Raw genomic sequence first — 15,785 nt, forward strand, 5'->3', positions numbered from 1 at the left:
AAACATGTCAAACTGCAGATCGGCACCAACCAGGGGGTTACTCGGGGCAAGGGTGATGCGAGGTTCAGAGCTATTTTGCCCTGGGTTCTTGCTGCTTTGTGCTTTGCTACTGCATCAGTCAGTGTTTACTTGATTGATTTATTTTTAATAAAGCAGCAATTAAGAGCAATCATTTTAATGCAGTTTTCCACCTGTATCAAATGTACCTTGTATAAATTTTTAATATTTATAACGTAAGAAAAAATTTTATGATAAATGATGTGAAGTACTGCATAATAACTGGCTTATTGGGATGGCAAATCATGTGCCATAGTGGAAGTGCTTAAAAAAAAAAAAAAAACAACCCACCCCAATCTTAGAGGCTTATAAGTCAAGTGAGATATTAATGAATCTCACTGAATCTTGAATGTGTTTCTTTTCTGTGTTTTCCTTTTGTTTGCTTTAGATGTCATTTTGCTGAATGGTATTTAAGTCTTTTAAGTGAGAAAAAAGTGTTCAGGTTCTTGTCAAGGTGGAATTCTTAACACATTCATACAGTACCTTTTTAGAGTTTGTTATACCTTTTTCATGCAAATCTGAACCAATATGAAAAATTGGAAATTTGACTGTAAAGAGTTTTTCAGCAGTCTGGAATGTGAATGTATGAAGGCACACACTTTGCATTGGGAGCTGTTTTCATCACTCATCTGTAAGGGCAGAGACTTAACACTGAATTGTTAAAAGGCATTTTTTAATACTAAACATGTAGATCAGATAGTAGATGTCACTGATCAAGCACCCTTATTATGTAGATGTTTAACTATAATACAGGTTATTAGTAGTCCCAGCTTTATCTGCAGCACTTGCTAATTTCTTGCAGTTGTCAAAAAGGGAAAAGCACACAAAGATTCTTGTACTAATTTTCTTTAGTAAAGACTGTGTAAGCAAAGGAAATGCCTGCTTCTCTGTTTATAATCTGTAATTATCTTCATATATTCCTAAAAAGTCTTCTAAAAATCTTTGTTTTAAAAGTTAATGCCAGTTACTACAATATTTTTATATTTGCGGAGTTAAAATACAACCAAACTTCTTTTCTTTTCAGAAAACACCCAGTACAGACCTTTCAGATATCCCTGCTCTTCCTGCAAATCCTATTCCTGTTATCAAGAATTCAATAAAATTGAGATTGAACCGGTAAAAAACCACCTCAGGGGTCCATAAACAGTATCTGCCAACTCAACCTGTTGTCTTCTAATGGTAGAAAAAAAAGGAGAACGGAGGGTGCAAGACTAGAACATAATCGCAAACGGATTTAGGTATATTTTGTGCACTTCCCTTTCTGGACTAAAGTCGCCGCTTGATTGGAAGTCCAGGTTAGTATGTGAAGCCAGGAGTACAATTAATGTGTTAGCAACAGTTACATTAAATATTTCGAAGGATTACTGCCTTTAAAAGCATGAACACTATTTGTAGCCATATTTAACATTGATTGAATTTGTTTGATGCATTGTTTCAAAATTGAGATAAAACTGGCATAAGAATCCCTTAAATGCACTTTTATGTACTTTTTTATTGGAGTATGACTAATTTTAGATCTTTAGCTGATAAACTTCCATTTTATTGAAGAATCTCTTCAACAGTAGTAATCTGCAAATTGGATGAAATTCTGTGATATACTATACATTGAAAACAAAGTGTATAGTATATTTAGTTCAACTGCCATCAAGCAGCAGTAAGTCTTTAAAATGTAATGTCAAATCTTGGGGTCAGAAGACGTAAGTTGAGAAAGTAATTGGGAAGTTTTGGTATAGATGGGACATGATTAAGACGTGGTCTACTTTTATTTATAGTATTGTTTTAAGGTGCATACAAATCAGCAATCAAACAGTAAATAAACTTTCTTTTGAGCTAATTGAACTCCTTATTCCCTTTTTTAATCCCTTTATTTCTTGGGAAAAGCTTTTGCATTTAATGTTGGGGGTTGTTTTGTGTTTGTTGTTTTTTTTTTTTTTAATTATTTTTTCAGCTAGTATGCACCATATAGGACAATAGTTATTTATACAGAATGAAAACAAGCCATGTACTCATTTGGGTTCCCTCCTGCCCCTTACCTAGTTGTAATACCTTGTGGCCTCTAGGCACAAATTCAAAATTTGTCCCATGACTGAAGTATTTAGGTAAATATTGTGTGCCTGTGAAATACACCACCTGTCTTGATGGCCTTTGAATCACTAAATATGATTTTTGTACACTCCATAAAGGTCCCATATGCATTAAAAAGCTTAAAATTTTAAATAAAGGCAAAAAGATTTTTCCCGAAGTATTTTAACCTTTTTATTTTTAGATAGTTCATCACAAATAGTTTTACATACTGAACAACACCAAATTTTTAAAAATCATATTTCTAGTAAGCACTTGACATCTAGTAAGCTCTCTTAACCCTGTTTTTTGTTCTTGTAGTTCTATCAAAAAAGTAACAACTTTTTCTTTTGAAAGAACTGAAGCTCTCACAGCAAAGAACAGCAGTATTTGAGGAACATGAGGGATACCAACAGTAATACCAGATGTAGATAACAAACTTCATGTTACTATTACTTAAGTCTGAAATATGTGGGATGTCAAATCATACTTCCCATACTTTGATTAGCATGTTTAATGAACTCCCTTCTCCCATTGTGCTCCATCCTATTACACATGCATCTTTCATGTTACAAGTTAAATTACTTACACTCTTCCCCTTATCCTTCTAAATTAATTCTCCAAAGTCAGAGTGTAGCTTATCTTCTACTTAGGCTGTGCAGTAACTGAAGGGTTTTTTTTTTGCCATTTGTCTAAGATGTCTAGTATACAATATTTCTCTTTTCCTTGCCCTGTGCAGCCTGCTGTCGTCCACCCCCCAAAGAAGGTTATATCTTAACAGTTGAAGTGTACAAGCTGTCTGTGTATTTTGTGTAGCTATGGAGTTTAGATTGAAATTGCCAGGCACAAATTTAGTCTTGTCATTTTGTTTACACATCAGAAAATCTTTTTCATTTTATTAAACGTTTCATGTAACTGCACCCAAGTTTTGCCAAGCTGGAAACTTGGAACCTTTCTGTATAGTGACTTTTTAATTCTAGTTTTCATAACCTGGAGATCAGACTGTTGCTTTCGCATGATGTACGTAGTGTCTCATGACTGGAGTTTGCTTTGTTTTATAGTATCTGTACTCCTTGTATTTTTCAAGAGCTATTTTGTAAACAGATGATGTATTTCTCCATTGAAAACACAATAAAAAACAGCACAATCCCACGGTTGTCTGATTTTTCTGAATGGACTAAATTGGTTTTACTTTCTTAATTCTTGCTTATCTGTTAAATTTTCTGCTAAGGCAAAATACAGTATGGCCTAAAGGAAATATAGTAGATAATGCTTATTTAGTGAACCTTCATATATGTTTCCTATAGGAAGTGGAAGTAACACTCAGAAGGATGTTGGGTTCTAGCTATTAAGGGCAAGTTTGTGGATTGTGCAGTGTCTTGGTGGGGGCAGAGTTGCCAAAAACACACCAAACATTTTAAGGGCATCCATTCCGTCTCTACGTCCTAAAGTCTTGAAAGTGGACAAAACTAGAAGAAACATGTGCCTAAACAGTTTGGGGGTGCACTATTTTCTGCAAAAGTTTGAACTTTATTTTTTAAAAGCATTGGCTTTAAGAGTTTTGTTAAGCTTTTCTTGCAAGTGCCTATTCTTTATGTCAGCAGATGGCACTATTTCTCTTCTTGTCAAGTAGTTTGAGCGTGTCCTGAAATAAAAGTAAAAATTACAAGTAGCTGTGCATCACTTGATTGATCTTTGTATCAGCATGAGCCCAATCCTCTAAATGCTTGATATGAGTAACTTTAATAAGTAGTCTCCTTTTGACTAAAATTTCTTTAACTGCTAAAACCACTAGTGATTATGGTCTTCATACTATAATTGCCGTGCCTAAAACAATAAACCTTTCTGTTGTGTATATTTTTCACAGCATGCAATTGCTTGTCTTGTTTAAAACAGATTCATCATCGTTATATCCTGCCCACCACATCTCTCTTTTATCACAGCTGATGATGTTATTTATGGCTTTAATATGTCTTTTCTTTACTCTGACCAATAAAAATCTGCTAGCAGATACACACATTTCTGTTTAATATTTTTCAGTTTGCTGGCAATAGGTTTCAATAGCTTTTCTCAGTTGCCCATCATCAACCTCCTGAATTAAGTTCACTGACTCATAAGGATCTGCAAACAAGAAGCTGAAAATTACTGTTGTAGCCAAAATAATTAACATTAATAAGCCATGGTTTAACAGATGGCTTTAGACATACTGATTGGAATCAGACATTTGAATTGATGAGTTCTAGCTAAAGTTGTGCTTCCTTTCTGTAGGTAGTATGTGTGCATGCTGCTTCTTATTAAATGCACTTCTTAGTGTGTTTCTTAATTTTAGGGGGTTTTTTTGGTTTGGGTTTTTATTAAACCACAGATTTTTTTAAACTTGTAGCTACAAGTATGTGATAACTGCATAGTAATGAATATCAATTGTTAGTAAATGTATCTTAATGGGAGAATGAATTTTATTGACAGTAAAAGATGAAACAGTTCTTCAGCATCTAGAATAACCAAAAGTAATTCAGAATTACAAGAACACACACAATATTGATTCTGAGCCAGAACCTATACTTAAATGCATGAAAAACTACTGTGATAGTTACTGAGGAAGCAAAATATGTTTATCCTTATAAGAGATGTTGTTTGGAAGTTGTGTGCATTTCTACAAAAGGTATTTTGCATATTGTAGTGATGCTGGCATAATTGATGTAAGTTTATGAACACACTAGTGAAGTACCTTTGCTATGATTCATCGCTCTTTGCCATCATTGTGGCTGAACAATACTTACCAAATTTCATCACTTATTATGCAGGTCTCGATGATACAGTCAGAAATGCCTGAATGCACATACATTAGCTGAATACTTGGTAGGTTCACTTTTTTTATAGATCCAGTATTCATATTGGAAAAATGTCAGTAATAAACTGATTCTAGTTTACTTTAATAATCATAGTAGAATTAAGTGTCTGTTCAATAGAAACAAACCATCTTGTTTTTGTAGGTAGAGGCAGATGCAGTTGGATACGTCTGCAAAGTTCAAACTAATCATTTGAAATATCTACAAACATCTAATACTGTCACCAAAAGAATGCAAACTTTAATGTGCTACTTCAGAGGACATGTTTTATTATGAGAGAGATAATATGGTGAACCACTGCTGGACTGTCCACCTGTGTTTTGGATATTTAAACTAAGGTGTGTTTTTTTTTAAATAAAGTTTAGGTATATTTTTATTGTTCTAACCAAATTTGGGAATGCTGTCTTAGGTAACTTTTTTTCTGCCTTCCATACTTAACGAATTAAGCAGATCACAGATTCTATGGAGCAAGTCTGGATATCTTAAGTACCTCGGTATTTTTATGCTCTCTGTTCTAGTGCAATGTTTAAAATAAACTAAGAATGACAAATGTCTTACATACTGTATTAAATTTTTACCTCATAGAGTACTGAATTTTTAAAAAGTCAAATTTAAGGGTATAGTAATGGTTGGGAAAAAATACTTTATGGTGTATGTAGATATTATTGCTTTGGTTTTGCAATAAATTACTGCCTCTAAATAAGAGCCAGGAAAGTAATAGGAAAGGATAAAGAGGAAAATTTCTGTTGATAGAAGGTGATAAAAGCCCCAGCCTGTTAGGTAGGAAAAGCTGCATTTATTTATTTAACTTAAAAATTAACCAATGCATTTAAACTGCCCCATGATCACTGTGGCCCACACAGATACTGGACAGCATACAAGTGCAAATACCATTTTTGCTCTCCTATTTGTGATCTAGGATTCCTCTTTTCTGTTTGTATTTTTAGAAGTAAATTGCCTGAATAAGGTCACTTAAGTAAATTTTTACATGCCTAAAGTCTACACATCATATGTGTTCAGTTCCTCTAAGGTTATTTCTGTAGCACTCACTTCAGTTAGGGTAAAACACTAACCTAAAGCAGATAAAATTATTAAAGTTGAATGGAACGTTGGGTCAAGTACCCTTTATTGACTGGGCACTTCAAATGGCATAAAGGTAACGCTGGAGGCAAGGTGGGCAATCCTTGATCTTTGAAAAACAGCTTGCCTTTCTCCCCATCTCTCCCCAAACAGAAATTTGATTCTAAGTAAACACAGTAAATACAATATTTCTTAAAACACCGTGGAAGAGTTGCGCTGTGTCTTCTGCTCCAGCATTCTCCGCCCTGTGCCCTGAGCGGTGTTTGGTGCCGTGTGCTTCCAGAAATCTGGCATGCGCGCTGTCCTTGTTTGTGTTCTCAGTCTGCAGCGGAGCTGTTAATAAAGAGATTGATGATAAAGTTGTCAAAAAGAGACAGTTGGACAGGACTGCTCACCATGAGTGACAGAGGGCACGCTCTGCCTTCACAGCCGAGAATGCTGCCCCCAGCAGAGAGCCGGCCATGCCTGGACGCTGTGCCAAGCCTGTTCAGCGCATGGGGAGAGGAGCTGCAGCTTGTATCAAGGATTTCAATTAGATTTTGAGCTTGTGCTCTTAAAGTGGGATTTCTCTTATTTATGATCAGCATGCAATTTTATAAAAACTTGATGTCCTCTTGAGAATAAACATGGTTTCATCAGTGATATGAAGGCTGAAATTTTTGAGAATGACCTCCTAGGCCTTTTAAAATATTTCATTGTGGTCTGGTTCAGTGAAGTGCAATGGAGATTCTTAAAATTAGCATTTTTTGCTTTTGTGGGGAATAAATGAATTATACATGTAGTCAATCTAGATATTAGCTTCCATAGGAATCTCCTGCCAAGATATAAACTTGATTCAACTCAGTCACTTGGTTGGAATAAGAGAAGCACAGGATGATGGATGGAAGCATTCATTGTCTCAGCCACAGTTTATCATCTGTAAGTTTTATCCCTCTACAGTGTAAAAAACAGTGAGACTGATAAAACATTTGATAGTTTAGGCCATCTGCTCACACAGTATATTAGAGTTATTAGTGATTATTCCTACTGTTTCTTAGCATCACCCAGAACAGTGTGTGGACTGTCTATTCACTAGTGATCACTCTGATCACTAAATGCAGTATCTCAACTGGGAGTATTTTTTTTCTTGTAGTATCTAGTCCTTGTAGGTAGTGAGATAAAAAGATCCTTACAAACTGAGTCAAGAAAAATGCCTTAAAAAGCTGTTTCAGTGTTTTGCTTTTGAATGTATTTATGGGAAGATGATCAGTCTTTTTGGTCTGATTGCATTTTAAGAGGTGGTAGATCATTTTCTGTAGACAAATTGTACAAATATTAGTATAGACTTTTTCTAGGATATTTCCCACAGGACATCATTTCACTTTTTTTTTTTTTAGTAGTTTACTGTTGAATTAATAAATTCATTCTTTATGTGTTCTTTCTCAAACAACAAAACACTAAGAAAAGAGCTGCTTCTGTTCAATGAGCCTTTGACTTCAATAGGAATGAAATAATTTATAGTAATTGCTGTAAATAAAAAGTGTTTAACTAATTTAGTAGCATTTTTCTAGTAGTTTATGTTGGCACAAGGAATTTTTTCCCTCTTTTTAAATTTTTCATCTTGACTTAGGCTACTTAAAAAAAAGGGGCAAAGTTTGTTCCATGAAAATGCAGGCTTAATTTTGGAGAATCTCAAGTCTGTAAATTAATTGACCTAAGAAGACTTTTTTGGTTGTTTTTTTTTGTTTGTTGGTTTGGTTTTGGTTTTTTTTTAATGTAGGGATGTAAGCAAACTCACACTTGCATTTGTGTTTGTTCTGAAGGTGTAGGAATTGGTTGATAACCTCAGCCATGCTTGTTTTAATAGGAGCTGTCTAGCCAGAAGCACACCAGATGTTCTGTCTTTGCAGATAAAGTCAAAATGCAAGTTTGATCTAGCACCATTAGGATTTTTTTTTTTTAATGCTTAAAGAATGCTTTTATGTTTGATTAACTATAAGCTGTATTTTTAAAAATGCATGGAAGTCACACTTTGAGTTGTAATCACTGTGGTGTGTTGACTTTTCCTTTCTGGCCTGTTAGATTTTCAAGGGTAATCTGAGCATTCATTAGGGAAGTAGGCTTCTAGGTTTGTTTAAAATAGAGACGTCTTTAGCTTTTATTATTTTTTAGTGTTCCAGTATCACTAACTTTTACTGTCAGCACCCACTGTTATGTGTCAAACTGAATGAAACATGCCTTACCTGGCAACATCAAAAACTTCCAAAGAATTGTGAGAATGAATTGTCCATTCTTGTGCATTCCATCAATGTCACATGTCATCACCGTGTTCTTCAGCTATTAACACCTCATTTTGATGCTTCCTGTTATGAAATTATTCTAGTGGTTTATTTCCTTCAAAATTAAAAGGGAGGTGTGCATATTATTTTAAAGGTGAAGCAATTTTTACGTGTCTCTATAAGAAGTATATAATGTGTCAGCAAACACACAAATCCCAATAATTACTCATCACTACGGTAGTTCAAAGCAGATTGTTTGAAAGGCTGGCTCACAGCAAAGACAAAACTACATTCTGATCCTGACTTGGGTATGTGTGACCTTGGTAGGGCTAGTGACTCCTTGCTTCAACTTCTTTATATAAGAAATGAGATTAGTCATTATCAGATGTTTCACAAAGACTGACTGTTAGCATTTGAGAATGTCTGGGAATTTTCATATAGTAGATACTTTGTTCCATTGGGTTCTCCTGTAGGCGTGAATCACATACCACTTGAAACTCATATGCTAGTTTTCCAGTCTTTGTTTTGTAACAGATATATCATCTTTATGTCCTGCTGTAAATTAGTTCTAAGGAACATGAAGGAGGAAAGGTTCCTGTGCATGCTATTAGAACACTCTTCCTACAGAGGAAAACAACAAAATTGGGTGACTGGGTGCTGTTCTTATATGAAGACACACTGCATCCTATTTTGCCTTTTTAAAAAAAAAGTATTTTAATATAAACACACAGACCCACATTTGGTGGTTTCCCCCCCAGGAAAAATGGAGGTTTAGATCCTAAAAGCTTTATGTCTGTTTGCCATTCTGATCATCAGCTATTTTAATCCTATCCTCTTCTTTCTGTTTGCTTGTATATGGTTTGCAGGCTTTCTAGCTCCCTGATACCTTGCTGTGATGCATATTGAGTGTAACTTACCTGAAAATAAATTTTAGCTACTCCCTTTTTCAGCTTCTGACAATACGAACTAAAGATGTTGTTATGATTTGATGTTAAAGTCCTCTGTGCAAATTAAGGTGCAAATGAGACCAAGTATTGGCTTGACAATACTGACTTTATTTGTAACAATACGCATGTAGGGAAAAGAGAAAGTGAGAGAGAGCAAGCAGGAAATGGTCACCTCTGTGGATCCCGCAGTGTCCCGTTAGTCCTTCAGTGCCTGGGTCCCCTTTGTGGTGGCAGGTCCACCCTGGTTCACTCCCTGAGTCACTTTTCTATGCTCCCTCATTCGCACAAGGTGAAGGTAGGGCAGGGTCTCGTCATTGCACATGTTCTGGTCTTGGTTTGGTGGTTGTCGAGGGTCTGCTCTGGGGGTCATACAAGGCAAATACCCCCAAAGTCAAGTTTGTGACCCTGCTTGTGCAGTTTTCCACTTGTCCTATGACACAACACACTAGAAGGTTGCTGCAAAAAGTATCAGGTTAGGTCCTGCCTCTGCAAGGCCAAAACTGAAACTTTGCTTCTTTGTTTCTGCAACAAGTTTCTCCACAAAGGTCAATGTTTTCTGCAACAACTTTCACCACCGAGCAATTGTTTAAGGCACATACCCTAAAAGTTATTAATCCTTTCCTTACAGATGTAGATCTGTGGTCTATTTCATCTTGTAAACCAAACCAGTGAAGGTGTTGAGGATGTCTTTGGAAGACTGGCTTCTCGTGTTCAACTCTACAAATTTTTCTAGATGTCCAAGCTCTAGCTGCTTTCATATGGAAGCATATGTCTGAAAATTGGAGAAAAGATTATTGTATGAGTCTGTTCATGGTTTGCATTTAGGTTCTTCACAAGGGTAATTGCAAAGCGTTTTTTTTTTTTTAAGGCCAACTTGATTTTGAAGTGCAGTTTACATAGAAAATACAAAAAGAACCTACCATTTCTATTTTTCTGTTGATTAAAAAGAAGAAAAAAACCCCCCCAACCCAGTTGTTTTCTACTGTATGTCAGAGCAGGAGGAGGCATTGCTTTGCTCCTCCATGATGCACTACCTTGTTTTATACAGACTTTAGCCTAAGCAAAGAGTGAAAGTTCAAATTCACCACCTTTTGAGGGTCAGCCTGGGCAACACCACGGAAGAAAATCCAGAAGTAACACAGGGACTCCTCTGTCATTTTGACAGCTAGTTGTAGAGTGGCTGACTTAATCCAGAAACAAGTGTCCGTACTCTTACACTAGCAGATAGGATGTGCCCTGTGGTGATCCTATTTTCCCTCAGATCTTCTGAACACTTTCCAATTTTTTGTTTTTGCTTCCAGCACTCTTCTAAGTAGTCCTGGTATTTTGAAATAACTCCTCCTATTTTGTTCTACGTGGGGGACTGAACTGAGGCCACAAAATCGAAACCTAGTGGGGAATTATGTTAATGTGTGCTGTGCTGAACAATTGGTAATAATGCTTTGCTTGCTATGCACATCTTTTATCTCATTATCCTAGCCTGTCTCTGTAAGAGTCACCACAAAGTATCCAAAGCTTGGCCTCTTTATTTGTATATTTATATGTCTGTTTTTGTGGGAGGTGTTAACTTGCCCTTCCCACACGAGCATGTTTAAAACCTTTGTTTCTGAGAGACAGGTTGCAATAAAAACCTGTGAATACAAAAGGTGGGCTTGGCTTTGGGTGGGAGGGGATATGCCATGAATTGAGCAAGTCCATCTTCAGCTGGCCTGGTCCTGCCTGGAATAGGAGAGTGTTGCAGTATCTTAGATCTCTTCTGTGAGCAATTCTAAGGTAAAACTACTTATCACCAGATTAGGAGAAAAATTATGAGAACAGTGTCGTCTGATGGGGATGCAGTCAGCTGAGGAATAGAGTTTACTTGGGAACTTGGATTTATTTCTAAATCCTTAGGGAAGAGGTTAATAGCAGTGACCTAGATGCTATAGCATTAGGATCCTTGGGGAAAGGGGAGTTCCTTATTTATTTAAGCACTGGTTATATGCCTGCAGATATTAAATTCAAGCTCTTCTTCATAAAACAGTCAAGGGAAGATGCTTCTCAGTGTCCATTGATCAAAAAATTACAGTATATAAAAATACTAAACTCTATGTATGTGCTGCTAACTGCCACTGGGAGTTTTTCTGTAGTGTATAGAAACACTCTGGAGAAAGGACTTCTTTTGTGTTGGAGTTGAAATATAATATATGTCTTCCCAAGCGATCTTTTACAGCTTTCTAACTGTTTTCAGATCTACGAACTGTGGTGGCTGGTTCTGTACACAGTGGAACATGCGTGAGACTTTATTTAAACAGCCGTGTATATTCCTCTGATAAACTAGAAATTGAAATATGGACAATACCGATAGGAGAAGCTGTTTGTCCAATTGACTCTCTTGGCACCTATCCATTTTTTTTCTCATTGACTTTAAAATATTTCAGACCTTTCATCTGGTGATCTCAAAGCTTTTTGCAAATATTAATTAAGCCTGTTGATGCCCCTGTGAGCTAAATAAATACAATAGGTGGGGTTTAGATGGGTAAATGAAGATACAGAGTAGTTGTTTTGTGCAAGGTCGCCTGCTAATTCAGCAGTGGAGCTAAGGGGTGGAAGACTGGCTAAGGGGGAAGACTCCCCTTTGCAATTGCTAGGGTTAAATCAGATTCTCCCAGATAAATGCAAACAACAACCAGACTTTCACACGGGGAAAGGCTGATACAGCACCCTAATTGCAATTTGTATTCTGACAATGACTAGAGCTTTTCTACAATACTAAATTGTTCCTAGTCTTTGCAGAAACAATTATCTGTCTTGTGCAACTAGCCCAGTGAAAGAATTAAATAGTAATAAAAAAAAAGTCACAACGCAACACTGTAGTTCTCTGTGTTTAATATTTCCTGTTTTTACCTAATATCTCTTAAGGCATGTAAAACATGTCTCTTCATGACTTGCTTATCTGTATCCAAGAAGATGCTATTCAATCCTTGGAAAACATTATGTATCAAGAATGGGACTAGCAGGAATATGAAAGAGAGATGAGGAAATAAACAAAAATGGAGATAGGTCTCAGAGGACCTTAAGCTTAGTACTTGCAATGAGTTTGTTTCTCATAAGAACTTTATTGGAACTACCTTGTCACCTGAACACAGAAAGCACATACATACTTTTGCTGCTAGTTTGAAAAATGCAGAAATCTGACTTGCAGTTCACAGTATGTGGAAAGAGTGTATGTACAAAATGGTACATCACTGGTCTTGCCTTGAGCAGGGTGACTTTATTTCTCATAGTTCTTTTAGTGCATGAAGTGTCCTTTTGGGAGGTGTCAGACTTGTAGGCTCTGGTTTGAATCTTCTTGCTAGTAGAAGGATAGTTAATGCTGCTAGTTAATTCAGTGATAACTTAATTCATCAATAAATTTTTGCTTTCTGCATCAATAAGAACAAGTGAACAGCGTCCCAACTCTGCTGCTGTGTTTCTGAAGAGATTGTTGCAGATGCTGTGCTGCTAAACTCATACCTTGCAGTGCAGACTGTAGAGGGAGATCTCCAGGCAGTTACAAATTAGCTTCTGCAGGAAGATTCATACTTTATATGCAGTGTACTGGTCCAGGAATAAACACCTCCAGTTGTTCTGATACTTGCTGAAAATGGCAAAGCATTTGGTGACAAGCATTTTGTAGGCTGCTGCGGGGCCTTGGGAGACAAAGGTAAATGTGTGAACAAGTTTTGTTCTCCAGTCAGTGATTCTTTTGCTTTTTGGTTCTGCCTATTCCTGATGCAGAAATAGGGACATAGCTTAAATCTGGAGTTGGGAAGTGGAAGAAGATAGGCTATTACTGCTTGAAGAACTGATCGCAGATACAGTTCTATCTTCATATAATTTTCTTGAAGGTTTGGTTAGGGAACTTGATGTAATATTATACACAGGCTTGTTTTATTATAACTGCATTGTGTTTGTTGTTACTTTTCAGTTTCTTTTTACACTTGGCAAAATACATTGGTTGATACCCTGTGGAACACAGCCATTTCTGGTCTGGCAATCAAACAGTATATCAAGTGCAGTGCAGTAATGATGGAAAGCTATTAGGTCAATAACATCCTGTGCAAACTCAGACTGATTTGACCTTAGATATCTTGCTTAACTCAGAAGAGCACACCAAAATTATTGTGATGGCCTTTGTTTAGTCAGGAAAAAGAATTAATCCAAATCAGACCCAGAAAGCACATGGTAGGAATAATCTTGCAGAGTATAGTGAAAGGAATAAAGATTTTAATATCTTTTTGACCAACTCCAGTTTGTAAGCTAGAACTGAATATCTAACTTTTTTTTTAACGACCATATAATGAGTATACATCAGTCTAATTTTCAAAATTCTGATTTGAAGTTCTAATTATCTGCACAAATGTCTATGAAATTTATCTAATGTTTGTTGTCTACATCTCATTCATAAACACTTTTTTTCTGAAGTACATGTTTAATCAACTGTACATTAAAGAAAAATCTCTATCAAGCTGTCTCATGTCTGTTTTTCTGATTTGGGGGGAAAAATCCTGAGAGATGAGTTTTGCATCATGATCTGAAGTTCAAAGCACACAGATCCTGTCAGATTTGGATGGCAGACAAAGCAACTTCTTAAGATGAGGAGTAGTTTCGGTAGGCTTCCTTCTAAACCACTGAGACACGATACATCTATTGGAAAAGAAAGAAATGCCTACACCTACTACTGGCCAGGGTACCTTTTATTAGTTTGCTGAATTCTCTGGCACCTATTGAGCCTGAGCCTTGAGAACACCAGAATGGGAAGGTGTTTGGCTACTGTGTCTGCAGCAATGCTGCAAGGGCTGGATGATGCAGCTAAGATACTGGACTTACACTGTGGAGAGGACCACGATGCAGTACATCTGAGAGCTCCTAGACTTATTTGTGAAGCTCCCTGCAGTCAGTGCTGCCGTGAGCTCCCTCCTTCAGTCCGTTGCATCTCATTAGCAGTCCTTTTCCGTGGAGTGTAAGAAACTCCTTTTGACCGGGGCATGTTGTTTACTTCGAAACCTGTGTACAGCTGGCATAAATCCCTCCAGGCTGTGGTCAGAGCTGGAAGCTGGCCATTAATACAGGCTGCTTCTTTGTCATGATATAGACTTAAAGAAAAGAAAGCAGGTGCCCTCCTGGCATTTTATAAAGAGTCATTCATGAATATAAGATACTGCATTTTGCATATTAGTGTGAGTGCCAATATAAACCCAGCTGTGTGCAAAATAAAGTGAAATATGTATTTCCAAAACTAGGCCACAGCTTTTCTATGGCGCAATCTGAAAGCATTTGAATCAACTTTGCATATGCATAGCCTTTTCTTTTAAAATTATATTTTTCCTTGGTTTTTTCCCCCTAGTTTTTTCCCCCCTCTTTTCTTTCTTGCTTGCTTTCTTTTTTTTTTCCCTTTTTTAAAATGTAGTGATTTTATAACACTTCTCCCAAGGTAATAAGACAATAACATGAACAAAAGCAGAGGAAAACATAGGCAGATGCCACAAAATGCATCTTGAATGTGCACCTCTGTGACACCTTTCCATCCATTTCTCTGGTTCCAAACCAGAACTCTTCTCTTGTACTGATGTGGGATTCTGTTCTTCCAGGTGCAACTTTTTCTGAGAAGATAGTCAACCATTTTGCTTAGCATTTTGTTATACTTTAGACCAAAGTCTGCAAACCTAAAAGTTCTTGTGCTCCTTTTCTGTCCCAAAGGTTGAAAAAAAATGGATTTTTAAGATCCCTTGTATGCAGCTGGTACTGGGCGCTCTCCATGGTGAAGGAAGGAGAAATAAGAGGAGATAAGGGAGTGCAGGGAAAGTAGAAGAGAACCCTCTGGACTGTGGTGGAGTTATCCACCATAGCACATAAATATCCAATAGGTAGAAAACATCAGGAGTCATCTCTTTTGTGGGTCTGAGTGTAACTTGTCCCTTCTTGTTTACTGTCTATTTTCTTGCTTTTGTTGCTTTCACAAATAGTGAACTATTTTAAGAAACCCTTGTGTGGAATAAAATAGATGTGTCCGGGTTTTTTGGGGTCAGGAAATTATAAAATTAGGGGTGTTGGGGACATCAGAAGTATAAATGGGCATTCTTCCCTTTTGTCCCAAGCATCCCCTGCCTTTCCCTCTGCACAAGTCCAGGGCAGGAGGGGTTATTGCTGGGGAGTTGATGGGCCAGGCTAGAGTGTCTGGCTGTGAATGAAGGTGAAAATGCTGGAGTTTCATCAATGAAGGTATCCAGGTGCTGTATCAGCCTGTGTCCCTGGGTCACAGAGGGAATTGGTAATGCAGCAGGAACCACAGGCTGTAATCCAGGTGCTGTAATCCAACCAGCAGATGCCACCTTTTTTTTTTGTGCACTTCTCTTAAATCCCATAATGGATCCATCTGCATTCATATGCAGTTTAAAAGTCTGATCTGATGACAACTCATTTCTCTGCAGCAATTGTGACTGACAGAGTGTGGTGCTAACAAAATGAGAGGCATTTAAAACTGGGTGTATGCACTTGTGAAATGAAGATGT

At 37.0% G+C, this 15,785-nt stretch overlaps 1 protein-coding gene and 1 long non-coding RNA gene across 8 annotated transcripts in view; one reads left to right on the forward strand and one right to left on the reverse strand.

Moving 5' to 3' along the window:
- PAPOLA (poly(A) polymerase alpha) overlaps positions 1 to 3,270 on the forward strand; it is a 44,076-nt gene extending 40,806 nt beyond the window's left edge. For all 7 annotated transcript variants that reach the window (XM_042048331.1, XM_042048332.1, XM_042048334.1 and 4 more), the window contains exon 22: positions 1,082 to 3,270. In XM_042048331.1, coding sequence (XP_041904265.1) covers positions 1,082 to 1,177 — 96 coding nt within the window. In that variant the 3' untranslated portion in view covers positions 1,178 to 3,270. The remainder of the gene's footprint in view (positions 1 to 1,081) is intronic.
- A 5,775-nt stretch (positions 3,271 to 9,045) lies between these two features.
- Positions 9,046 to 15,785, reverse strand: part of LOC121674196 — a 32,106-nt gene continuing 25,366 nt past the window's right edge. Inside the window, exon 3 of the long non-coding RNA XR_006019492.1 lies at positions 9,046 to 10,024. This is a non-coding gene — a long non-coding RNA (uncharacterized LOC121674196). The remainder of the gene's footprint in view (positions 10,025 to 15,785) is intronic.

The sequence above is a fragment of the Corvus kubaryi genome, unplaced genomic scaffold (genome assembly GCF_017639235.1).
Source record: "Corvus kubaryi isolate FWS band 111438036 unplaced genomic scaffold, C.kubaryi_AGA036_p1.0 66, whole genome shotgun sequence".
In the NCBI taxonomy this organism is placed as follows: domain Eukaryota; kingdom Metazoa; phylum Chordata; class Aves; order Passeriformes; family Corvidae; genus Corvus; species Corvus kubaryi.